Source organism: Lacerta agilis, chromosome 14, assembly GCF_009819535.1.
Source record: "Lacerta agilis isolate rLacAgi1 chromosome 14, rLacAgi1.pri, whole genome shotgun sequence".
Classification (NCBI taxonomy): Eukaryota; Metazoa; Chordata; class Lepidosauria; order Squamata; family Lacertidae; genus Lacerta; species Lacerta agilis.
In genome coordinates, this window is record NC_046325.1 from 23877795 (window position 1) to 23904575 (window position 26781).

General features: G+C 41.7%; 3 protein-coding genes across 3 annotated transcripts; all 3 read right to left on the reverse strand.

Moving 5' to 3' along the window:
- Window positions 1-1228: 1228 nt before the first annotated feature.
- Window positions 1229-15124, reverse strand: LOC117057867 (olfactory receptor 1L6-like). Its single transcript, XM_033168706.1, has 2 exons — window positions 14196-15124; window positions 1229-2183 (listed from the first exon to the last, which is right to left on the reverse strand). Exons 1-2 carry the CDS (start codon window positions 15122-15124, stop codon window positions 1229-1231), a joined length of 1884 nt encoding a protein of 627 aa, XP_033024597.1.
- Window positions 15125-19236: 4112 nt separating this feature from the next.
- Window positions 19237-20145, reverse strand: LOC117057868 (olfactory receptor 24-like). The gene has a single exon (XM_033168707.1). The coding sequence runs from the start codon at window positions 20143-20145 to the stop codon at window positions 19237-19239; it is 909 nt and encodes a 302-aa protein (XP_033024598.1).
- A 4452-nt stretch (window positions 20146-24597) lies between these two features.
- Window positions 24598-25560, reverse strand: LOC117057869 (olfactory receptor 2AP1-like). The gene has a single exon (XM_033168708.1). The coding sequence runs from the start codon at window positions 25546-25548 to the stop codon at window positions 24598-24600; it is 951 nt and encodes a 316-aa protein (XP_033024599.1). The 5' UTR covers window positions 25549-25560.
- Between the last annotated feature and the right edge of the window lie 1221 nt (window positions 25561-26781).

Here is a 26781-nt window from a genome sequence, read left to right on the forward strand (position 1 = left end):
TGCCCTCCATCTTTCTCAACATCAGGGTCTTTTCTACGGAGTCTTCTCTTCTCATGATGTGGCCAAAGTATTGGAGCCTCAAATTCCAGGTCCAGTACAAAGTCCATAAGAAGGGAGAGCAGGGACCTTGAAGCTTCCAACAGCTGTTAATCAAACAAGCAAGCACACAGGTCACCTTTGTTACCATCAGGACGCCTATGCCCTGGCCAGGCCTGCACCCAATCTTTTTTTTGTACAATCTTGTTTGTCCTCAGGTATCGCTGTGGCGGGAAGGTAAATGGCATTTCCATGCGCTCTGGTTTCTGTCATGGTGTTCCATTGCGCCAGGAGCGGTTTAGTCAGGCTGGCCACATGACTCAGAAAGCTATCTGTGGACAAACACTGGCTCCCTTGGCCTGAAAGCGAGATTAGCGCCGGAACCCCATAGTCGCCTTTGACTGGATGTAACCGTCCAGGGGTCCTTTACCTTTTTAACTTATGGGGGAATCTGTCCTGTGGGCATCTGTGGAAGCAAGCCATTGATGGAACTCCCCTCATTTTCTGCTTCATTGGGACTCACACTGCCAGGCAAAACCACCCTGTGTAGATTGGGCTTGGAATGGAATTATACACATAATTGGGTATAAGTGTGTAGTAATAATAATGATCAAATTAATAATATGAAGGATATGAAGAACAGAACAAAACAAAAATGCCTCCCTTCCTAGCAAAGAAGGTAGGAAAATGTTTATAGAAACTCTCGTTCATTGGAAGTTTCCAAACATATGTTGGATGGCCACCTTTCCAGGACTCTTTAGCTGTGATACATGCATTGCTGGGGGTGGACTAGCATACTTTTGAAGTGCCTTCCAGCTCCAGAATTCTGATTCTATGAAACTCACAGGCACACATAAGCAGGGCAAGGAGGATGAAAGTGGGTTGCAGCTGCAGATATTGCTGTTGATGTGGAGAAAGGAATGATTCAAAGCAATGACAAAGTAAGAATACATTATTTTTATTAAGCAGAATAATAAGCACGGTAAAGCAGTATGAACAAAAACACATTTTAGAGACAATTTACTGTAATATTCCATTACAATATTAGTAAGAGAACTAGGTCAACTTGCACACTATTTCGGCATTTCCTTCGGGGTGGGGGCTAAATGAGCTAAAACAGTTCAAACACCTGAAATTCTGATTATGAAGCTGCTTCACCACCACCTTTTCTTAATCATTATAACAATTCTCCTCAGCTTCTTGGAGGAATGCAATACTTCCCAAATAATTTCCCTATGGCATGCTTTACCTCCTTGTTTCTCAAGCTGTATATAAGAGGATTTGCAACAGGGGGCAGGACTGTATACAAGAGAGAAAAAGCTTTGTTGAGATCACGGAGTGCTTCTCTCTTTGGTAACATATACACTATCATGATGGCTCCGTAGAAGGTAGAAACCACAATAAGGTGAGAGGAGCAAGTGGAAAAGGCTTTTTTCCTCCCAGTTGTAGAAGGAATTTTCAAGATAGTAGTTATGATGGATATGTAGGATGTCAAGGTGAGAAGAAAGGGCGGCAGGGTAAATATGAATGCCAGGACAAAACTCATAACTTCCACCAGGTTGGTGTCACTACAGGAAAGTTTTATAAGTGGTACAGAATCACAGAAATAATGATCAATTTCATTGGGGCCACAGTATGTTAACTCTAGCATAAAACTCAAAAGTATTAAAGTAGCTATAAGTCCATTTATCCATGAAGAATCTGCTAGTTGGATGCACATTTGCGCATTCATAGTTGTTGTGTAATGCAGTGGTTTGCATATTGCTAAATATCTATCATATGACATTACTGAGAGAAGATAGCATTCTGTTGCCATTAGGTAACCAAAGAAAAAGAACTGCACAAAACAGCCACTGAATGAAATCACATTTTCCTCAGTCAACAAGCCCACCATCATTTTGGGCATGACATTTGATATATAGCAAGTCTCTAGGCACGACAAGTTTCCCAGGAAGAAATACATGGGCGTATGTAGATGCTGATCAACTACCACTAAAATTACAATGAGTACATTCCCAATCATGGCTGCAATATAGATCAATAGGAAAACAAAAAATAGGATATTTTGCCATTGACCGAATTTTCCAAAACCCAAGAGGATATATTCTGTAACATTCATCTGCTTTCCTCTTGTAGTCTGTTCCATAGTTTATGAAGTGCATTCATCAGAGGTTAAAGAGATCTTGCAATCTATCTTTGAAAAAAAGAGATAACATTAAAGTTAATAGATTAGCATGTCGGGTGAATTATTTGATCCAGAAGAACAGCAAATGAACAGACAGGACACCAGGAGTTGGGATGAAATCAGGCCAAATCTTTATTGATGGCACCAAGCATGGCAGTAGGGCCAGGATCAGTTCATCATTCCACTCGCCTGATGCCAGTGGAATGGAATCTACTGAGTTGGATCTGCTCCATGGGAGTTGGCCGGTGCTGAACATGTCATGGTGCAAGCCAAGTTGGCAAGTTATCACTGGGCAAACAGAATGAGGATTCTAGCCAGGCAGAGACCCCAACCTGAGTTTGAGTGTGCCATGGCCAGTCCCTGCAACCTTGGGCCCTTTAAGGGGGCTCTCCTTTTTAACAAGTTGATTCTTCCCAGTGTTGTTTCCATCTCCCATACCAATACAGCAATTTCCCACCTAGCAAAAGAAAGCCATCATTTTCACTGAAAGAAAGGTGGTGGTGGGGAACCCAACCAAGTTTCAATCAGATCATGAGGGGGGGAAATACTTTCTGGCCCTGTCAACCAGCAACCGAAATAGCTCTGTGAATACACTAACCCTAGTGGAGTGAAATGGCTCCCAACTCCAGAAAGGAAAGCATTATAAAGCTTTCCATCCCCTCCTATGCATTAACTTGCACAGTAGAGAGGGAATATCTCAGTTACCATAAAGGATCATAATGCCATCTTGAACATCAAGGTAGCAAGGTGCTCTCGAGTCTTATGAAAATCCTATGTAAAGTGCAGCACAGGGTGGGGAAAATATGTGCTGGTACTCATATATTGCTAAAATTGCCACGTTTGCCAGCAGGGTAAGGGGGTGGTGCTCTGTTCTCCTGAGTCCCATCACACACAAAAAATCCTTATATGTTTTATGATGCACGTGTCCAATGTTTACAAGTTTGCATTTCAGAAACATTTATCATGCACATATCGAAGCATGACATGGGGCTCCCAGTGGTCATCCATAAAAAGGAGACCAATATGGTCCATACCCAACTTATCTCTGCAATTTCTCAGCATCAGGTGTACTTGTAACACTGGTTATGCATTGCCTAATTATTACAATTTCTGTATGTTTCACAGCATGATTGTTGAAGTTCATGCATATAATTCTGTTTCTTATTAAATTGATTAGATTGAAAATTTGCAGAAGGATAAGTGAGACAGAAAACTGCTTACCTCCATGGCATGATGTCGGAATACGTTTCACGGATCCGCCATGGATTCATATTTATTTGGTTATTTTATAAGTTTTTCGAGGTCTACTTTTGGTATAATTGCGCGCAAAAGTGAAAGTGAAAGCATGAATGAATAGTGTGATTCACTTACAAGATTAATCCGCCTTTATTTTGTAGATCCGGTCATGTTCAAAGTTGTTAATGAGCGTTAAACTTGCTTCCCGCCCTTTTGGAGGGCAGCAACAGTGATTTTATTGGTTAAAGTACTAATGATGATGTCACGTTTGTTCCCTAATAAAAGGCAGAGGCACCCCGCTTAGGCACGAGACCGCACGTTCTTTAGAAGAAGTTCGTTTATGTTCTTTTAGTTGGGTTTTAGTTGAAGTCAAGTTTAGTTTAAGGGACTAGGAGCGGGCTGGACGGGTTGGATGGGTTTTTCTTTTAGTTAGAGTTAGATCGCGGAAGATCATTCGGTTTAGCCTTAGTTAGGTTTTCTTTAGGTTAGCCTAGGGTTAGGCCCGCGGAAGATATTTCGGTTTTAGTTTATTTAGTTAGCCTCGCGGAAGATTGGGCGCGCAGGGTCTTTAAGCTTAGGAGAACTTAGCTTAGGGGACGAGCCTACGCGGGTTCTGCCGAAGCCACTAAAGATACAACCGGTGTCTGTCTTCCTTTGGGGTTAACGGGGGGAATAAAGTAAAATTTTTAATTTTCTTTAAACTGGTCCGTCTATTCAGAGTCAGGGTACATATTTTATTTTACGAGGCAACGTTTCTTTAAAGAAGGCAATTAGGAACTCACACACCACCAGAGTCTTCAATTGGCTTACTCATCATCCTTCAGACTGTGAGGCTTGGCCGGCGACCGTGCTCAAAAGCACGCGGAACGCTGGCCACTTTCCCCGCAACTGGTACCTCGTGCATAACCAATCCAAGGCCGTGCACGAGGAGCTCCAGCACCCAAACCCCGACAAGTGGTGCCCTCTCTGAGGCAAAGCGTAGTCAAAAATCGCTTCCACGAAGACTCCGGTTGAAGGCAACATATCGGAAGTGGCTCGGAAACAGACATTGAGAGGTGAGGTATAACGGCCCGGTTTATCCAGGACTTCGCTGCAGTAGCGCGAATCCACCGCTTGCCCAAAAATAGTGTAAATAGAAATTGCGCGCGTGTATTTTGCCCCAAGGGGTCCCCGGGTAGAGCGGCAAGGAGTTTAGTGTAAGCCTACGGGCAGGATAAGGTCTTCCCTAAAGCCTACGGGTGGGAAGGGTTCTGGCAAAAGCCTACGGGTGCCAGGGTCTGGCAAAAGCCTACGGGTGCCAGGGTTTTCGGTCAAAGCCTACGGGTAGGGCCGGTGTCTCCCGAAAAAGCCTACGGGTGGGAGGGAAAGGTTTTCTGGCTAAAGCCTACGGGTGCCAGGTTTTTCGGTCAAAGCCTACGGGTAGGGCCGGTAGCCCCTAGTAGAAGCCCACGGGTGGGGGCGGAGGTTTTCTGGCTAAAGCCTACGGGTGCCAGGTTTTTCGGTTAAAGCCTACGGGTAGAACCGGTGTCCCCTAGTAGAAGCCTACGGGTGGGGGAGGAAAAGTTTTGGAAAGGTGTTTAAAAAATGGGCTCCTCACTCTCAACTGCTCAAGTAAAATTTTGTGAAGATTTATTGTACCTTTTGAAAAGAAATGTTCACCCTGTCTCTGAATCAGAAGTAGAGCTTTTAGTTAAAACCATTGGGGAAATTTGTCCCTGGGTCCCTAAGGAAGGAACGAAAGATTTAGCCTCATGGGAAAGGATCGGGTTAGAATTTATGGCCAACCCGAAAATCGGAATTCCTGTACAATTAGTATGGAGCAAAGTAAGAAACTGCTTTCAACAAATCGCTCCAAGAAATGTTTTGCTTAATGGAACAGTGAATTTAGGAAATACTGCTTTTAATAGTGCCCCTGTGCTGCCGCTTGCGGTTGTGCCATTTTCGGCCCCCTCGCAGCAGCCAGTTCAGGCCCCGTTGTCGTACACGCACTCGCCCTTGTCCAATTTGTCATTGCCAGATTCATTGCCGCCTGTGCCGGTGCAGCAGACGCCGTCGGCCTTTCAAGCCCCGCCGCGGACTGCCCCACCGCCAGTCGCTCAGGAATCATCGCAGGCCTTTTACCAGCCAGCGATTTCAAGTCAGCAGCAGCCGCGGACCTCGCTCCAAGCAACGGTCCCGCTTCCTCCATCGCAAGCCGCGCTTTTGCCAGCGATCCAGCAGCAGCAGCAGCAAGCAGCCTTTTTGCCAGCAAACCCTGCTGCCCTGCAGGCCGCGCTCAAGCCAGCAGCTCCAGTTTTGCAGCAAGCTGATTTCCAATCAACAGCAATCCAAGCTTCAATGCAAGCAGCACAACAGCAATTTACCAGCCCTTCAGCACCTCCAATGCCAATGCAGATTCCAAGACAAGAGCAAAGCCAAACAATGATGATCCAGATGCCAGGACTTGCAGTACAGAGCCAACAACCTTATGCTCCAACTCCAAGTCAGCCATCTTGTCTTCATCCAACTCCAAGTCAGCCATCTTGTCTTCATCCAACTCCAAGTCAGCCATCTTGTCTTCATCCAACTTCAAGTCAGCCATCTTGTCTTCATAGTCAGCCATCTTCAAGGCATCCAGATGTCAAAGACTCTTTAGCACCATCTAGTGGCTCATCATTTGGAAAGCATCAAGAAGATTTAAACTCACTGATGCCACCTGCAGACCCTACAGCAATGCAGCCCATTTGCAGAACCCAAGCTTTGGAAGCAGCTTTGGGACAAATAGACTTTAGTGCTGATCCAATGCACATCTTTCCAGTGATTCGTGCTAATGGAGGACAACCTGCAAGATATCAAGCCATTCCTTTTGAAACACTACGTGAACTGCGAAAAGCCATACGCGAAAATGGACTTCAAGCTCCTTATACTAGAAGTTTACTTGAAGGACTGTCCACTAGTAGACTTCTGCCATCTGATTGGAAGTTGATTCTTCGCACCTTCCTGTCGCCTACAGATGCTCTTCTGTGCCTGCAAGAGTGGAAAGAAGTAGCAGCCAGACGTGCAACGCCACTTGCCACAGAAGATATGCTCACAGGATCAGGACATTACTCCAATCTCAATCAACAGCTAGCCATACCTGATGCGGCACTTGTCACCATAGCAGACATTGTAGTCAAAGCTTGGCGCAGACTACCCAATCGCACAGATGCTAGCTCAGTATCAGGATTCGCTGCAGTTAGGCAAGGTCCAAAAGAACCTTATGGGGACTTCGTGGATCGCCTGATTGTTGCAGTGGAACGCCAGATAGAAGATCGTCATGCCAGAAACATGCTGACAAAACAACTTGCCTTTGAAAATGCCAATGATGACTGCAAGAATGCCCTAACAGCAGTTGCAGCTCGTCCAGATGCCACATTGACTGAGATGCTACGCGTCTGCCAGAATGTCGGTACCCACTCCTACAAAGCACAGCTCTTGGCAGCTGCGGTACAGATGCCACGTCAAGACAGCTCTACGCCAGTCAAGAAGTGCTATGGGTGTGGAGGCGATGGGCATTTCCGGTCGCAGTGCACAACAACGCCAAGGCCTTCTGCCAAGCCGCCAGAGAGATGTCCCATCTGTCAGAAAGGATTTCATTGGGCGAACGATTGTCGTTTGAATCCACAAAATACATCACCTACCTCATCTCCAGTTCAGGGAAACGGTTCTGCGGGCCGCGCCCCGGCCCCGGTAAAACAATAGGGTGCAAGTTCAAGAACATCATGAAGGTCAATCGTCCCAGAAAGGTGAACAACGCTACTCCTTATCCAGGTCATCAGGAAAAAAGAGTGATCCAAAGAGATATCTACTCTCCAGATGTCCAGAGAAAAGATGTGACCTCATCAAGCATTCAGGTTCCAGAGGTTTCATCATCTGCCTTAACTATTCAAAGGGTTCCAGTAGAGAACACAGCATTCAGTTCACCTTCTGCTGACCGCCCTTCAGTTCCTGCTGATGTTGATCCTGCTTCACAGCAAGCAATCACAGTCAAGTCTCTGATCGCAGAATTGCCTTCAACGTTGAGAAGACATCCTACTGAAGTCAACCTTGCAACACCTGAGCTTTATTCATCTTCAAATCAAAGTCAGCCTGTCATTGAAGGACATTTGCCCTTGATGAAACAGCAGTGTTCAAGTTGCAACCCAGCTGATGATCACTTTCCATGTGGCCAAAGAATGCAAGTGAGTGAGCCAGCTCCCTCTTGTGGAAGCTTCAACATCACTCCAGTTAACAATGTCCACACCTTTGTGTCACCTCCAGCCTTTAAGCTCAGCCCGCCACAATCAAGCAATTATCAGGAACAACAACTTCGACTGCCTCGTGTCAAAGAAGAAGCTCCATCCTGTCAGTTTGATGCACAACTGACTGAATGCCAACAGGTTCAACAGCATCAGCAACTCTTACCAACGGAAGAACCTCAAGTTTGCCAACTCAACGCAAAGCAGCTTCAGAGTTGCCAACTTCAGCAGTGCAAAAAACCTGAAGCCAAAAAGATATCTTCAAACACTGCCAACGAAGAACAAGAAGAATCTTCTGTCCCAGGTATACCACTCTTCTTAACAGAGGACTGTTACTTTTCAAATCCATGGTTTGCTCAGCAATTGCCAACATCCATTCGTGGTCCATTCCCAGACACCTCAATTTGCCTTATCCTGCCTAGGATGGATCACCTCCCTGCCACAGTCACATTGACTGCAGGCCTAGTTCGAATCACAGATTCATCGCAGTTGCTGATTCCAGGATTTTCAACTGTTCCTTGTGTCCTAACAAAAGGTTTGGAAATTGCCAGACTCTATTTGCTTACTTCCACACCTACAGCTCCTGTAGACTCTTTGCCTCCTCAGACAGCAATGGCGCTAATCAAGATTACAGAAGAACGCCCTCATCTCGTCTTAGAAATGGGTGGACGAAAGATCAAGGGTCTTCTTGATACAGGCGCAGATGTCACAGTGATCGCCAGAAAAGATTGGCCTGACCAGTGGGCAACGACTGTCACCCAGGAAGTCTTCGGAGTCGGAGGTTTCGAACCCGCCCACCAGAGCGTGCATCCGATTACCTTCCAGTCAGACTCAGGCTCCATGGTGCAGCTCCGTCCACTTGTTATGGATGTGCCTATCACCCTTTGGGGTAGAGACTTATTGTCTAAAGCAAGAACTGTTGTCCATACACATTTTTGATGTGGGCCTTTGCATCAGCGCCAGTACATGCTCTTCCACTCACATGGAAGGAAGGACCCCCTGTATGGGTCGACCAATGGGCGCTGACGTCAGAAAAGCTCGCTGCAGCAGAGGCCCTAATTAAAGAGCTGCTTCACCAGGATTGTATGCAACCCCTTACTCTCCGTCAGTACCTCATGGATAAAGCTCCACAGTCATTAACCTTGGAGCGTTCCCTTGATAGTCTTAAAACTGTCCTTTGCAGAAAGCCTATTGCAAAGTCCCCCTGGAAAGTTTCACTGCTTGGTAAGGTGAATTCTCCTGTCTACAAGTTCTGTTCAGCAGCATCTTCAAGCGCTCTCATGCCGTTGAAACTTTCCTTTGTCTCAGTGATCCAATCGTCAACCGTGGGACGCTCCTTGCTATGTTCCGTGCTGTCTTTTGCATGGGCATTCTGTTGGCTGGTTTTGAATGGTACTCACCGTGCCTACAGATTGCTGCCATCACTTCTTGCAGCATACCTGTTTCCAACCAAAACCGCAAACCCTTTTCACCTGCTTTCTGTTGCTCTCTACCTGATTGCAAATATGCTCCGCATCTCCCCAGGTATTCTTCTGGAGTATCTTTTTCTGCATCAACCAAGAACTCTACTACAGGCTCTTCAGGCAGTTCCTCCTTGTGCTCAGAAGTACTGTCTTCCGCAAGGAACTCTTCACCTGAAGATCAAGTCATGTAACCCTGCGTGGTACTTGCCAGCCTGCATCTTCAACGACAACCCCTTGTTGCTTAATCCTCTCAGCGAAGGACTGTCCCTACTTCTGCGGAAAAAACCCCTATTTCCCACACCTGTTTGTGTGTTCAACTCCATTCTTCACTCAAGAAACACGCTGGACAAACTTTGCGTGAAATTCGATACTCCCTTTTCATCACAAGCCGTGATGTCTAACTCTGGTTGTTAGCTATTCGCTAACTTCTCAACTTCCTGTCAAATGCAGCAATTCTTCAAAAGTGCTCAACTAACAGCACCAGTTGAGTTCTGGGCAGTTTGCCTTACCCTTCTACTGCCTAGGCCTTTTGTTTGCCTCTGGGCAGCCCCTTGGTTCCTGGCTGCCTAGATTTGTTCCAGTTATTCTCATACCTACATTCACTAGCAGATCACCTTGATTTGCTTGCTTAACCTCCTTTCTTCTACAGGTATCGTTGTTTCTTCAGAACTCGATGTTTCAGTACTTTCCTGAGCTCCATGAACTTTTCCTGAGTTCCAGGACTATTTCTTCTACATGGTCGTGTGTAATCGGAGAAGAAGACGACCGGCAACTCATTCATCGTCTTCATCCTCCTCTCCAACACCATTTTGCAGTTCTAAACCTGTCTTGTACTTTATATTGTACTTGTAAAAATTGCATATTTACCTTTGTATGCTTCTTGAAATATCCGCCTCGCATATTACATGTGTTTTCCATATAGCTTGGTAATTAATGATATGGATGCTTATATATGCAAAGCTTTTCTGAAATGGTTTCCATTTAGAGCGTCACAATTTTGATGATATGGAAATGTTTATGTAAGGTAAAAGCATCGTCTTTGTGCAGTTCTAGTCATAGACATATTCATGCATATATGTTTTATTTCAATAATCCTAAATCTCCCCGTTGTGCTTGCAAAAGTTGCAATTCAAAATGTGGTAACATTTATATACCTTATTTGAGATATTTCCTTTGGTCAAAGAATTGGTCATTCTCGGATTTGTTCAAGATATATATGTCAAGTCTGGTGGCGTCCTACCCTTTTGGTACCCCTATTTTCTTTGAAGAATACCCCTCTATATGCTACCTTTTGGCAGTAAACCAGGTTCCCAGCTTTTCCTTTCACTCTGTTTCCTGCTGTTGATGGGAGACCCTTATGTAGCTGGTTTAATTTCCATCTCGTTTCGCTGGAAACCCTTGCGTAGATGGTTTAAATCCTCATCCTGGCTGGGACACCTTTATGTAGGTAGCTTAAATCCCCTCTTGTGGCGAAAAACCACTTGTACTTAGGTGCCTTAAATCCTCTCTCTGGAATCGGACCCTAGTTCCCCGTTACCTGTGGTCGCTGTGGTAAGTCCAGAATCTGTCTTCCTGAAAGTTCCCTCGATTCTGTAGCCTCAGTGCCACACACCTTTTATGTTTCCTTATCCATTTTCCTCAGTTTTCCAAATAAAAATAAAAAAAAATGGGGGAGGGGTCTGGGTAGGCCATGTAGCCCCAGCTCTAGTTATACTTTGATTTTGGGTCCCGGATCGGGACCTCTCTTATGTTTGGGCAGTCGTTATCCGTTATTTTTAATTTTGGACCTGTATCAGGTCCTCTCTTGTGTTTGGGGAGTAATTTGTTGTTTTACGCTGCACGCGAAAGTATACATGCTTATAAGGTAATTTGTTGTGTTACACTACATATTGAAGTATTTATATATGCCTTAAAGGTTTACAGTGTATCGGATCGATCACTTTTTATGTTCGGCTAGTGGTTTGTTATTTTCATGACTTTATTGCTACATTATTGTACAAGTATTTCCTCTTATGAGGGGGGTGGATGTTAATAGTGTTACTGGTGTTTATATCACAGTTTTGATGTGGACGCTGTTGGCACTGTTGATGCTCTGCCCTTTCATGTCGAGTTCTATATCAAAACAAATGGTAATGTTTGTGTCAGATAAATGCTTATGATATCTCTAACCTTCTTTTTTTTATATAACTAAATCAAAAATAATTTAATTTAAAACAAAAAAAGAAAGATGATATGTCGGAATACGTTTCACGGATCCGCCATGGATTCATATTTATTTGGTTATTTTATAAGTTTTTCGAGGTCTACTTTTGGTATAATTGCGCGCAAAAGTGAAAGTGAAAGCATGAATGAATAGTGTGATTCACTTACAAGATTAATCCGCCTTTATTTTGTAGATCCGGTCATGTTCAAAGTTGTTAATGAGCGTTAAACTTGCTTCCCGCCCTTTTGGAGGGCAGCAACAGTGATTTTATTGGTTAAAGTACTAATGATGATGTCACGTTTGTTCCCTAATAAAAGGCAGAGGCACCCCACTTAGGCACGAGACCGCACGTTCTTTAGAAGAAGTTCGTTTATGTTCTTTTAGTTGGGTTTTAGTTGAAGTCAAGTTTAGTTTAAGGGACTAGGAGCGGGCTGGACGGGTTGGATGGGTTTTTCTTTTAGTTAGAGTTAGATCGCGGAAGATCATTCGGTTTAGCCTTAGTTAGGTTTTCTTTAGGTTAGCCTAGGGTTAGGCCCGCGGAAGATATTTCGGTTTTAGTTTATTTAGTTAGCCTCGCGGAAGATTGGGCGCGCAGGGTCTTTAAGCTTAGGAGAACTTAGCTTAGGGGACGAGCCTACGCGGGTTCTGCCGAAGCCACTAAAGATACAACCGGTGTCTGTCTTCCTTTGGGGTTAACGGGGGGAATAAAGTAAAATTTTTAATTTTCTTTAAACTGGTCCGTCTATTCAGAGTCAGGGTACATATTTTATTTTACGAGGCAACGTTTCTTTAAAGAAGGCAATTAGGAACTCACACACCACCAGAGTCTTCAATTGGCTTACTCATCATCCTTCAGACTGTGAGGCTTGGCCGGCGACCGTGCTCAAAAGCACGCGGAACGCTGGCCACTTTCCCCGCAACTGGTACCTCGTGCATAACCAATCCAAGGCCGTGCACGAGGAGCTCCAGCACCCAAACCCCGACAGCATGAGAACCACATTTTTACCTCCCCATCTTCACTTTATTATGAATTAAGGCACATCTGTCTTCTTTCTTTTTTCCTTCCTTCTTTCCTTTATCCTGCCTGTCTGCAATTGAGATGACAAGATGTGACATTCTGTTCTATATGTGTTGTATGGCATGAGTTGTCCTGCAGGGAATATCTTTCCTGGTTACCATTGCTTCAGTTCAGAATCAGAGGAGACTACATCCCTAGATGTTTTAGAGATCAGTGTTTTTCAGATCAGTGCAGGATTTTTTTTAAAAAATCAAATCAAATCAAAACATAAATCATTATACCCAGCTTCTTCAACTTACACACACAAAAATAAGAATAAAATAAATAATAAGAATGACTGGATTATTTAAACAAGTTCATGATTTTCAATAAAATGTATTATTACGTAATCCTGGAAATGGATGGATTGATGCATCCTTTCAGAGACTGAACTGTATAACACCCCCTCCAAAAGAGAGAGAGAGAGAAATTCCACAGAAAATGCACAGGTTGCTTCTATTACATATTAAATTGATTCACCTCACAAGTTTCCTAATATTATTCCTCAGTGAATTTTTTTACCTCCTTGTTCCTTAGGCTGTATATAAATGGGTTGGCCAGTGGCAACATAGCTGTGTACAAGAGAGAAGAAATCTTTTGCATCTGTCTGTTCTTTACTGACTTCGGTATCATATACTCAATCAAGAGTGTGCCATAAAAAATTGAAACCACAATCAAGTGAGAGGAGCAGGTGGAAAAGGCCATTTGCCTCTGGCCAGGCCTGCACCCAATCTTGTTTTTGTACAATCTTGTTTGTCCTCAGGTATCGCTGTGGCGGGAAGGTAAATGGCATTTCCATGCGCTCTGGTTTCTGTCATGGTGTTCCGTTGCACCAGAAGCGATTTAGTCAGGCTGGCTACATGACTCAGAAAGCTGTCTGCGGACAAACACTGGCTTTCTTGGCCTGAAAGTGAGATTAGCGCCGGAACCCCATAGTCGCCTTTGACGGGATGTAACCGTCCAGGGGTCCTTTACCTTTTTACCTTATGGGGGAATCTGTCCTGTGGGCATCTGTGGAAGCAAGCCATTGATGGAACTCCCCTCATTTTCTGCTTCATTGGGACTCACACTGCCAGGCAAAACCACCCTGTGTAGATTGGGCTTGGAATGGAATTATACACATAATTGTGTATATGTGTGTAATAATAATGATCAAATTAATAATATGAAGGATATGAAGAACAGGACAAAACAAAAGTGCCCCCCTTCCTAGCAAAGAAGGTAGGAAAATGTTTATAGAAACTCTCGTTCATTGGAAGTTTCCAAACATATGTTGGATGGCCACCTTTCCAGGACTCTTTAGCTGTGATACATGCATTGCTGGGGGTGGACTAGCATACTTTTGAAGTGCCTTCCAGCTCCAGAATTCTGATTCTATGAAACTCACAGGCACACATAAGCAGGGCAAGGAGGATGAAAGTGGGTTGCAGCTCCAGATGTTGCTGTTAATGTGAAGAAAGGAATAATTCAAAGGAATGGCAAAGTAGGAATACATTATTTTTATTAAGCAGAATAATAGACATGGTAAAGCAGTATGAACAAAAATACATTTTAGAGACAATTTACTGTAATATTTCATTACAATATTAGTAAGAGAACTAGGTCAACTTGCACACTATTTCGGCATTTCCTTCGGGGTGGGGGCTAAATGAGCTAAAACAGTTCAAACACCTGAAATTCTGATTATGAAGCTGCTTCACCACCACTTTTTCTTAATCATTATAACAATTCTCCTCAGCTTCTTGGAGGAATGCAATACTTCCCAAATAATTTCCCTATGGCATGCTTTACCTCCTTGTTTCTCAAGCTGTATATAAGAGGATTTGCAACAGGGGGCAGGACTGTATACAAGAGAGAAAAAGCTTTGTTGAGATCACGGAGTGCTTCTCTCTTTGGTAACATATACACTATCATGATGGCTCCGTAGAAGGTAGAAACCACAATAAGGTGAGAGGAGCAAGTGGAAAAGGCTTTTTTCCTCCCAGTTGTAGAAGGAATTTTCAAGATAGTAGTTATGATGGATATGTAGGATGTCAAGGTGAGAAGAAAAGGTGGCAGGGTAAATATTAATGCCAGGACAAAACTCATAACTTCCACCAGGTTGGTGTCACTACAGGAAAGTTTTATAAGTGGTAAAGAATCACAGAAATAATGATCAATTTCATTGGGGCCACAGTATGTTAACTCTAGCATAAAACTCAAGAATATAAAAGTAGCTATAAGTCCATTTATCCATGAAGAAACTGCTAGTTTGATGCACATTTGCGCATTCATAGTTGTTGTGTAATGCAGTGGTTTGCATATTGCTAAATATCTATCATATGACATTACTGAGAGAAGATAGCATTCTGTTGCTATTAGGTAACTAAAGAAAAAGAACTGCACAAAACAGCCACTGAATGAAATCACATTTTCCTCAGTCAACAAGCCCACCATCATTTTGGGCATGACATTTGATATATAGCAAGTCTCTAGGCACGACAAGTTTCCCAGGAAGAAATACATGGGCGTATGTAGATGCTGATCAACTACCACTAAAATTACAATGAGTACATTCCCAATCATGGCTGCAATATAGATCAATAAGAAAACAAAAAATAGGATATTTTGCCATTGACCGAATTTTCCAAAACCCAAGAGGATATATTCTGTAACATTCATCTGCTTTCCTCTTGTAGTCTGTTCCATAGTTTATGAAGTGCATTCATCAGAGGTTAAAGAGATCTTGCAATCTATCTTTGAAAAAAAGAGATAACATTAAAGTTAATAGATAAGCCTGTCGGGTGAATTATTTGATCCAGAAGAACAGCAAATGAACAGACAGGACACCAGGAGTTGGGATGAAATCAGGCCAAATCTTTATTGATGGCACCAAGCATGGCAGTAGGGCCAGGATCAGTTCATCATTCCACAAACCTGATGCTAGTGGAATGGAATCTACTGAGTTGGATCTGCTCCATGGGAGTTGGCCGGTGCTGAACCTTGTCATGGTGCAAGCCAAGTTGGCAAGTTATCGCTGGGCAAACAGAATGAGGATTCTAGCCAGGCAGAGACCCCAACCTGAGTTTGAGTGTGCCATGGCCAGTCCCTGCTACCTTGGGCCCTTTAAGGGGGCTCTCCTTTTTACCAAGTTGATTCTTCCCAGTGTTGTTTCCATCTCTCATACCAATACAGCAATTTCCCACCTAGCAAAAGAAAGCCATCATTTTTACTGAAAGAAAGGTGGTGGTGGGGAACCCAGCCAAGTTTCAATCAGATCGGGGGTGGGGAATACTTTCTGGCCCTGTCAACCAGCAACCAAAATAGTTCTCTTAATACACTAACCCTTGTGGGGTGAAATGGCCCCAAACTCCAGAAAGGAAAGCATCATAAAGCTTTCCACCCCCTTCTATGCATTAACTTTCACAGTAGAGATGGAAGGCTCAGTGGAACAAAGGGGTGACCTTTGAAATATCTCAGTTACCATAAAGGATCATAATGACATCTTGAACATCAAGGTAGCAAGGTGCTCTCGAGTCGTATGGAAATCCTATGTAAAGTGCAGCACAGGGTGGGGAAAATATGTGCTGGTACTCATATATTGTTAAAAGTGCCATGGATGCCAGCAGGGGAAGGGAGTGGTGCTCTGTACTCCTGAGTCCCATCAGAAAAAAAAAATCCTTATATGTGTTATGATGCACGTGTCCAATGTTTACAAGTTTGCATTTCAGAAACATTTATCATGCACATATCGAAGCATGACATGGGGCTCCCAGTGGTCATCCATAAAAAAGGAGACCAAGATGGTCCATACCCAACTTATCTCTGCAATTTCTCAGCATCAGGTGTACTTGTAACACTGGTTATGCATTGCCTAATTATTACAATTTCTGTATGTTTCACAGCATGATTGTTGAAGTTCATGCATATAATTCTGATTCTTATTAAATTGATTAGATTGAAAATTTGCAGAAGGATAAGTGAGACAGAAAACTGCTTACCTCCATGGCATGAGAGCCACATTTTCACCTTCCCCATGTTCACTTTATTAAGAATTAAGGCACATCTGTCTTCTTTCGTTCTTTCCTTCCTTCTTTTTTTATCCTGCCAGCCTGCCTGCAATTGAGATGACAAGGTGTGACATTCTGTTCTATATGTGTTGTATGGCATGAGTTGTCCTGCAGGGAATATCTTTCCTGGTTACCATTGCTTCAGTTCAGAATCAGAGGAGACTACATCCCTAGATGTTTCTAGAGATCAGTCTTTTCAGATCAATGCAGGGATTTTTTTAAAAAAATCAAATCAAATCAAAACATAAATCATTATACCCAGCTTCTTCAACTTATATGAGTGCCTAGAAGCAACACTAACCTCAGATGTTTACAGTGGTACCTCTGGTTAAGCACTTAATTCATTCCGGAGGTCCGTTCTTAACCTGGAACTGTTCTTAACCTGAAGCACCACTTTAGCTAATGGGACCTCCCACTGCCGCTGCGGCGCCAGAGCATGATTTCTGTTCTTATCCTGAAGCAAAGTTCTTAACCTGAAGCGTTATTTCTGGGTTAGCGGAGTATGTAACCTGAAGCGTATGTAACCTGAAGCGTATGTAACCTGAGGTATCACTGTATAAGTAAATAGCAGGTTCACAGCTGATGGAAGGTGGAAGGCCACCTTATCCTATGCTATAGTACATAAGAATGTAAAAATAGCTCTGCTGGATGTGGCCAAAAGCCAATCTAGTCCACAATGACCAACCAGATGCCTTTGGGAAGCTTGCAATTAGGACGTGAGTACAACAGCAGCCTCCCTAATTGTTACTGCCAGTAACAGGCATACAGAGGCATACTCTCTGCAACAAAGGAGGTAGAATAGGAATGAGGGCTCCATACCTCCTTTTTTTGCACTGGTGGGAATTTTCCTTTCAATGTAATTGGACTGAACTGGATTGAGATCAGGGAGCACAAGGTTAACGCTCAACATCTTCTGTCAGAGTCTCAGTCCAGATTGGTCAACTATGCCTGCTATTTACTTTCAAAAAAAATAATAATTGCTCAGTTGCTAGTTGCATAACTGGCACCTTGTTTTACTACAAGCTACCCAAATTGCCTCGCAATAAATGTTAAAAACACAGTATGCTAATTTTGGAAATGAATCATCATCCTATTCATTTTTAATTTGACAAATGTTGATAAATATCACTACCATAAAATTATTACAGTATTATTATTATTTACTAAATTTGTACACCACCCTTCATCCACAGATCTCAGGGCAGTTCATAGACACACAAACACCCATGACTCATCTATAAACTACTGTTTATAGCTCTGTTTGCATACACATTATTCTGTATTTTTGAAGGGAAGGGAGAGGTATATAATAAATTCTTAATTGACAATAACCTAAAATGTGGCTATAATGGTGATTTTACTATTGCCAGTGTCTTCCGAAGGATAAGGCTCAGATGAAATACTTGTATACAGGTTCCCTAATCTCTAAATGGTGATTGTCTATCAAAGCCACAAGCACACTATCAGTGTTATGTCCAACCTGATAGCCAGAGTGGGAAGGGTCTAAGCAACTGGTAGTATCCCAATATGTCTGCAGCTGAGTAGCCAACTCTTAATAAACTACCTTTTGTGGAACTAGCTTCATTCTGTAAAATTGACCTCCCCCCATCATTTGGAGGTGCCATTTTAATCTTCTTTATTTTTGTGTTTTCTTTATTACTCTCTTGATATGTGTGCAATCCCAACCAAGTCTACTCAGAAGTCAGTTCCATTGCAATCAGTGAAGCTTACTCCAAAGTAAGTGAAGAATTGCAGCCACACTAGCTAACTAACTAACAAGCATGCACAAGCAATGAAAGAGCTGTGTGCTCATCTTCCCTCTCCCTATCCTACTCTCCCTCCATGTACCAGGCAAAATACTTTTATTATAAAGAATAAGTGACTTCACTTCCTAACCAGTGCAACAGTCTCTCATGTCATGTAAGTGGAAGGTCAGGGAAAAACTATTGTGCAATACAGATTTTTTTTTTCCATGTAGATTCTTAACCCAGATTCAGATTGTATTAGGAAAGAGGTTTTTTTTAAAAAAACAAAACGAAACAAAAACAAAAAACTATGATTGATTATTGGCTCTTTCTGTTTCTCTGACTCGAGTGGAAAAACCTCAATGCTTCATTTGTTTTTGCCCTCCCAATTGGCATTCCATTTGTTTTACAAACAAATCACTAGGGAACAAATATTTGTGAAGATATATTTATTGAATTATGTTACATAAAGTGCAGAATTATGATTACCGTTATTGTTTGGTTTTGAATGTGGAATGTGGACCGAACCCAGCCATACGCCACTTATTTGTTTTTTATCGGTGTAGCCACCACTGTTTTCAGTTTGGGCTTTCCCACACCTTTATTGACTGATTGCAGAGATGATATTCTCCTCACACAAAAATACGCTAGTTTTTACAAATAGTAATCCAATGCAATTCATGAAATATATAATCTCATTATTATTATTTTACAAACACTATTAAAAATATTTTATACTACACACTCATCTAAAATATGAAGAGGGTGGACAACAATATATGGAAATAAAATAAAACACACAAAAATAAGAATAAAATAAATAATAAGAATGACTGGATTATGTAAACAAGTTCATGATTTTCAATAAAATGTATTATTAATCCTGGAAATGGATGGGTTGATGCATCCTTTCAGAGACTGAACTGTATAACACCCCCTCCAAAAAAAGAGAGAGAGAAATGCCACAGGAAATGCCCAGGTTGCTTCTATTACATATTAAGTTGCTTCACCTCACAGGTTTCCTAATATTATTCCTCAGTGAATTTTTTACCTCCTTGTTCCTTAGGCTGTATATAAATGGGTTGGCCAGAGGCGACAGAGCTGTGTACAAGAGAGAAGAAATCTTTTGCATCTCTCTGTTCTCTATTGACTTCGGTATCATATACTCAATCATGAGTGTGCCATAAAAAATTGAAACCACAATCAAGTGAGAGGAGCAGGTGGAAAAGGCCTTTTGCCTCCCAGTGGCAGAGGGGATCCTTAAAATGGCAGCAATAATGTATACATAGGAAGTTATAGTTAGAACAAATGGAGGGAATGTAAATATGACAGCCACAATGTAACTTGCAATTTCCAACACACTGGTGTCGCTGCAAGAGAGTTTGAGAAGAGGGAAGTATTCACAGAAGTAATGATCCATTTCACTAGGGCCACAAAACATTAACTGTAATATCAAAATGAGTAATATCAAGCAAGCTATAAATCCGCTGAACCAAGATGCAGCTGCTAAATGGATAGAAGTCTGGGTTTTCATAGTTGTCGCATAGTGCAATGGTTTACAGATTGCTAGGTACCTGTCATAAGACATCACACAGAGTAAAAAGCATTCCGCAGCTTCCAAGGAACCAAAGAGATACCACTGTGTTAAGCAGCTGTTGTAGGAAATCCTTCTGTCTCCAGTAATGAGAGCCAAAAGCATTCGTGGAAATATATTGGAGCTACAGCAGGCCTCCGGGAAGGAGAGATTCCCCAGGAAAAAGTACATGGGGGTATGAAGGTGCTGATCAAAGACAATAAGGGCAAACGTAAGAATATTTCCAGTTATGGTCACAACATAAATTACCAGAAATGTCAGGAAAAGAAGTGTCTGCAATTCATAGAATTCCTGAAATCCCAGGAGGATAAATTCTGCCATCTTTGTCTGGTTTCCCAACATTGAGACAAATGAAATCTTTGTGAAAAGAACAATACAGAGAGAGGCGTCATATGATATACCACTTCATATTTCAGCAGAATTCTTCAAATATTTTACAAGATTGAGCATGATTAACAGTGCAAATGGTGGTTCATTAATAAAAAGGGAAATCACAGATTTTTTTGTATAAGATTTTATCAAAGATCATGAATACAGTTCAAAGATCCTCATGAAGGTTTTTTACTTTCCTTTTAATGTAAAACTAATTTCAAATAGGTTTTTTATTTTTATTTTTGGGGCATCTGTTGAAGGCATCTCTAGTCCTTGACAACTGCTGCCCTAATGAATTAATCGGCCATTAACAGGTTGCAAAAAAGAGAAGAAGAAAATGTAATTCTTTTCCTGCAACAATTACCACGGTGATAGCTTTGGAAGAATAGTTTGGGGGACATGTTTATCTTATAACTTAGGGACTTAACTGAATTTATATTACTTCATTATACCTTTTACCTTTACCTTTTATATGACTGTCTATAGTAAATGTTCCCTGGGCAAGTTTAAAAAAAACAAAACAAATTATGTCACATACAAATTTAATAATAATAAGAAAATTAAAATATAATGGAAACCAGTAGAAACCACAATTTAAACACATATGCTGAAAGTAAGTACCAGACTGTGGGACATAAGTTAAAGATCTGGGTGAATATGTTCACCTGGCACTGAACAGATCACAAAAATAGTGTTGGAGAAACCTCCCTAGGAGGACAGCCATCTCTGAAAAGGCCACACTTCCTGATAGTTACCCACTTCTCTTCATTTATGATTTGTCTATAGCTCTATTTTTGCTGTTATTCAGTGCAGAGATATTTTATGATAACAAATGGATCAGTTCCTAAGTCCTTTTCTTTTCCTCATCTCATTCAGTGTCTTTGTGTCTTTCAGTGCTATGAAAAAAAACACCATACCACTAATACAACCAGTGATAATACATCCTCTGGGGTTTTTTTTAAAGCAATGAACAGAACCTACCTTTCAACCAATGGGACATAATATATTGCAAAAACCATGAATGGGGAGAGAGGGAATTCATTACAGCAAATCAAATGTCATAACATTCTGCAACACTCTGAACCCACAGAGCATATGATATCCCTCTGATCTTTCTATAGCCCTTATCAATCTTCCTGTTATATACCTGCTGGGATTGACAAGGCATCTGACCCTCACCTGATTCTCATAGCTCTCCTGATGAGTGCTTTAGTCTGCAGCCACAGTGTGGAAATAAAGGATGAGATTGCCCACCAGATACCAGGCACTCAATTAAGTAATTAATTTTAATCTAGAATTTAAATTCTCAAAACTTTCTTATTTGTTAATTCGAGCAAGTAAACTATTGCTCTCACTTCATTACAAACAGTATTTCTACCTGCAACACACTTGAGCAAATCTGTTCCTCTTTCTTTTACAGATATTTTGTTGCCATTTGCAACTGTAGCTGCCTCTGATTAGTTATCATTTAACTCTTGGGGGAAATAATTAGCATCACACGTCATGTGCATCGAAGTTGCCTAACCAATTAACCAACTAGAAGGATTATTGTTAATAGCACGAGTTTTCCTATAACTTGATATTGCTGGATAGTTTTGCTGAACTTTAAAAGCATTTTTAGTTTGCTTTCTGTTGCCACCCGGGAACTTTTCTTTATTAGTGCCACTTTGTTTTGTATGATTCCTTGCAGATGAAGGAAAACAACTTTTCTGCTTGTATATGTTGATAATATAATTTTGGTTACTGAGGACAAACAAGATTGTACAAAAACAAGATTGGGTGCAGGCCGGGCCAGGACATACATCCTGACTGTGACAAAGGTGACCTGTGTGCTTCCTTGCTTGATTAACAACTGTTGGGAATTTCAAGGTCCCTGCTCTCCCTTCTTGTACTGGACATAGAGATTCCAATAGAGAGCATTCCATGTCAAGAAGGAGGGCAAGTGGGCACCCTATCAAATGACAGGGCAGGAGCTACACGGAGCAGGGCCTTTTCACTGGTGGTGTCCATTGTATGTCTCGCTCTTCCCAGACCTTCTCTCTTTTGGCCTGTATTTTGGAGCTTTATAATTTAGGAAGTCTTTGGAAGAACTGGTTGACAAGTCTTATCAGTCGCTGGTGTATGAGCGGATTTTATTCGCTGCTATTCTGGGCTCCTGGGTTTACACCAGCATGATAGAGTTGGCCAGGATGCCAGAAGGGATACAATTTATGGGCTTTTTCCATTATCTGCACAGCAGGTGGTGTTCAGTCAATAGTGCAAGGGCTGAGCTGAAACATTTCCTGCTGGTTACCTGCTTTCCGCAATAGGGGTCGCTGTTTAATAGTACCCAATTGGTTAGCTGTCAGATTCTAGAGCTCCCTATAGGTGGATCTTAGGTAATTCACAAAATACAGAGTCCATTCACTAAACACAGTGTTCATTCCTAAAGCAGTAACATAAGTCTCCACTGCTACATATTGTGTGTATATTTCAGTGGTTGAACGTACAGGTTTATGGCCATGCTGTAGTGTAGTGTTTATGCGACTGTGAATAAAAGGTGACTGGACTCATTGTCTTGGGGTTTGGGGTGGGGAGAGAGGTGACAAAACTGATTTCCAATAAGTGCCCCCCTCCTTTATTTCCATAACAAGTCATTGAGTCTGTACTCTGACTAGTGACACCAGGGACCTAGAAGGTGCAGGGCTTGTCAGTCCAACCCCTGCACAGTCTCATCAGGGCTGACCTTAAGGCAATTGAAGCAATTTGGCCAAACTGGACCCCATGTGCCGCTCCTAAGGGCCCCCCCCCCCCGCACCAGGGCAATCTAGGTGGATTTTATTTATATGTTTTTGCACTTTGGCTGTGAACTGGGGCCATACCCCCCCAAAAAAAAAATCAAGTTGTGCCCCACTGCTTTAAATTGGTCCCCACTGGCTAGCCCTGAGTCCCATAGTTGCTGGGCCTCAGTTGCCCTTCCTTTGCATGAAGTCTTAGGTTTGCAATTTTTGGAGAGGGGAGGTTGCCTGCTGGGGAGCAGGCAGGCTGGCAAGGCCCCCTAGATTTAGAGGCCCTAGGCTTCAGCCTACTTAGCCTATACATAAATCTGGCCCTCGCAGGAGATTGAGAAGAGAAAAGCCTATATAGGTAAGTATTCCCACACCAGTGATTAGGGTAATTTAGAGGCCCAGGTTGTCCTGCCCTCACATGAAGTCTTGGGTTTGCAGTTTTGGGAGAGAGGAGACTGCGGCACGGGGGAGCGGGCAGGCTGGCGAGGCCTCCTAGATTTAGAGGCCCTAGGTTTCAGTCTTCTTAGCGTATACTGTACATAAATGCAGCACTGCCCGAGAGAGAATCCTAGCAGATTGAGGTAGCGTAAAGCTTGACCCTAAATATATATCAGAGCCTAGGGAGTGGAACAATGAAATTGGGAGTATGGAGCTAGATCTAGAGGAGGGCTGAAGCAGATTTACAGAAAAGTGTTCCACTCCTGTGACGTCAGATGCTTCTAGCTAGGCACCTCTGATAATAAATTCACAGTTTCCAGCCCCCCCCCCCCCCAGTTAGTGAAGCCCCTGCCAGCATGTTGGAGAGCTGAATAGGAGTAATTTGAGAGCCGATGGTTGTATTACGGTTAGAGTAGCAGAGCTGGACCTGGGAGAATGGGTTTTAAATAATATGTCATATACTGAGTCCGACCTATTTCCACCTCTGTCAACCAGGACATGGAGACATCAGAAATGGAATGCCTGTTTGCTTCTTCATTCCTGAGACCCCAGCTGTTTGCCATTTTAAGAGGTTTTTTTCCTGCCCCACTCTTCAAGAGGAAGCAGCAGGGGTGGGCAATTTATTAAACAGATTATTTCATTCTTCTTATTTAAAATATTCATTTATTTATTTAATTTTATACCATGGACTCACAGAAAAAATATGAAAAATGTATGTAAATACAAGAAAACATTAAATCATTTTAAAATAGAACATAAACCTAAGGCTGACGGACATAAAATAAAGAGATTAAACAATTTTGAGTGATTTTCAAAATTTATCATTGACCAATTTCTTTTGAGGGGATAATTGAAAACACTTTGAGACATTTATTTCAAGGTTGGTTTGTTTTTAATAGTCACTAACAAATTCAGATAAAACAGATCTAGTAATGCCATGATCACTTCAAATTGAGAACGAAACACCATTTAAGGATGTGTGTTATAATAAAATATGCATTTAAATGTGTTTTTAATTGTCATTTATATTTTTATGCCAATTTCTTTTTCTACAGGGAAACAAAAACAACCCTAAAACTGCCATGCACTGGAAATAGACAGATCAACACATCCAAATCTTCGCCTGAACTTTATAGCACCCAGCCATAAAGAGATGCTAGAGAAAATCACATTGTTGCTTCTTTTTCATATCAATTCACTTCATGAGAATTGCTTTGCATGACAAAAGTTTACCAATTTTATTTCTGAGGGCATCTTTGACCTCCTTATTTCTTAGGCTGTATATGAATGGGTTGGCAAGAGGCGGCAAAACTGTGTACAAGAGAGAGGAAAGTTTTTGCATCTCTTTGTTGACTTTTCCCTTTGGTAACATGTACACAATCATTAGCGAACTATAAAAAATTGAAACTACAATCAAGTGAGAAGAACAGGTGGAAAAGGCCTTTTGTCTCCCAGTGGCGGAGGGTATTCTCAAGATGGCAGCAATAATATATGAATAGGATGTTAAAGTTAGAACAAAAGGAGGAAGTGTGAATATGACAGCCACAATGAAACCCATATTTTCCACCAGGCTGGTGTCACTGCAAGAGAGTTTAAGAATAGGAAAATAGTCACAAAAGTAATGATCCATTTCCCTGGGGCCAGAAAATGATAACTGTAGCATTAGAATGAGTAATACAGAACACCCTATAAACCCATTGAGCCAAGATGCAGCAGCTAAATTGATGCAAGTATTGGTTTTCATAGTAGTTGCATAATGTAATGGTTTACAGATTGCTAGATACCTGTCATAAGACATCACACAGAGTAAACAGCATTCAGCAGCTTCCAAGGAACCAAAGACATACCACTGTGTGAAGCAGCTGTTGAAGGAAATTGTTCTGTCTCTAGTCAGGAGAGCTGAAAGCATTCTTGGAAATATATTGGAGCTGTAGCAAGCCTCCAAGAAGGAAAGATTCCCAAGAAAGAAGTACATGGGAGTATGTAGATGGTGATCAGTGACAACAAGCACAACAATCAAAGTATTTCCTGTTATGGTCACCATGTAAATGACTAGAAATGTCAGGAAAAGAAGTGTCTGCAATTCATAGAATTCCCCAAATCCCAGGAGGATAAATTCTGTTATCGTTGTCTGGTTTCTCAACATTGAGCAGAATGAAATCCTGTTGAAAAGAGAAATCGATAAGTATCTATACGAAGACGGAAAGGTAATTTATATTCTGCTTCATGTTTCACTAGAAATCTACAAGTGGTTTACAAATCTCAACAGAAATGAATCAGTTTTAGAAATAAAATAGCAAATGCACATGGAAAATCAAAGTCTACTTCTCATTTTAAAGCACAAAAATTGTATTTCTAAATGTAAGTAAAACACATAATAATCAGAAAAAAACAAATATTTTGCAAAGTATCAAAAGTTGATAGCTCAGTTGCTTAGAGTGTGGTGCTGATATGCCCAAGTTTTCAGGTATGATCCCCGTATGGAAGAGCTGCATATTCCTGCATTGCAGGAGATTGGACTAACTGATCCTCAAGGTCTTTTCCAACTCTACAGTTCTATGATTCTGTGATATGAAGATATGTTAAAATGTGACATAATCTCAATATAGGATAAACATTGATAAATATTGCGAGAAGAACACCTTACATTATACAATCATCAAAGTCATTCACTTCCACATTCAAGCTACACAGAACTACATGTCCGCAGTAGGCAGATAGCAAATAGTAAGAATCAATTATTTCCCTTATTTAGTAATTTGAATCCAGACCCAATTTTGCATAAATCAATCCAGACCTGATCTGGATCTTGACCCTTATTTCAAGGAAGTCTGGGATAGCTCAGTGGGTAGAGCTTAAGACTCCTAATCTCACAGTCGTGGGTTTGAGCCCCACATTGGACAAAATATTACTGCATTGTATATGACTGTCCTATAACATAGTTTCCCTGGGCAAATTGCACACAAGCACACATATTAAAATATGATATTAAACAATATAAACTTTTAAAAACAAAAACCACAATGAAAGGAAAGGGACAGACCATAAGACATAGGATATGAGTTAAAGATCTAGCTGAGAAGAAAGTAATCTGCCAAGTTTTGAAAAGATCACAAAGATGTAACAGGAGCACAGCATTTAAAAGCCCCCACTTCCTCTTCCTTTACCCATCTTTCTTCATTTTTTCTCATCAATTGCTGTCATTCTCTGGTTGCTATTCGGGGCTGAGATATTTCATGAAACAAAAAGAACTGGTGGTAGATCACACATTTCCTAGAGCTTTTTCTTCACTTCACCTTATTCATTGTTAATGTATCTCTCAATACTGTGACATGAATGCCATACCAGTAATGCATACCCCTTATCAGAACAACAAAAT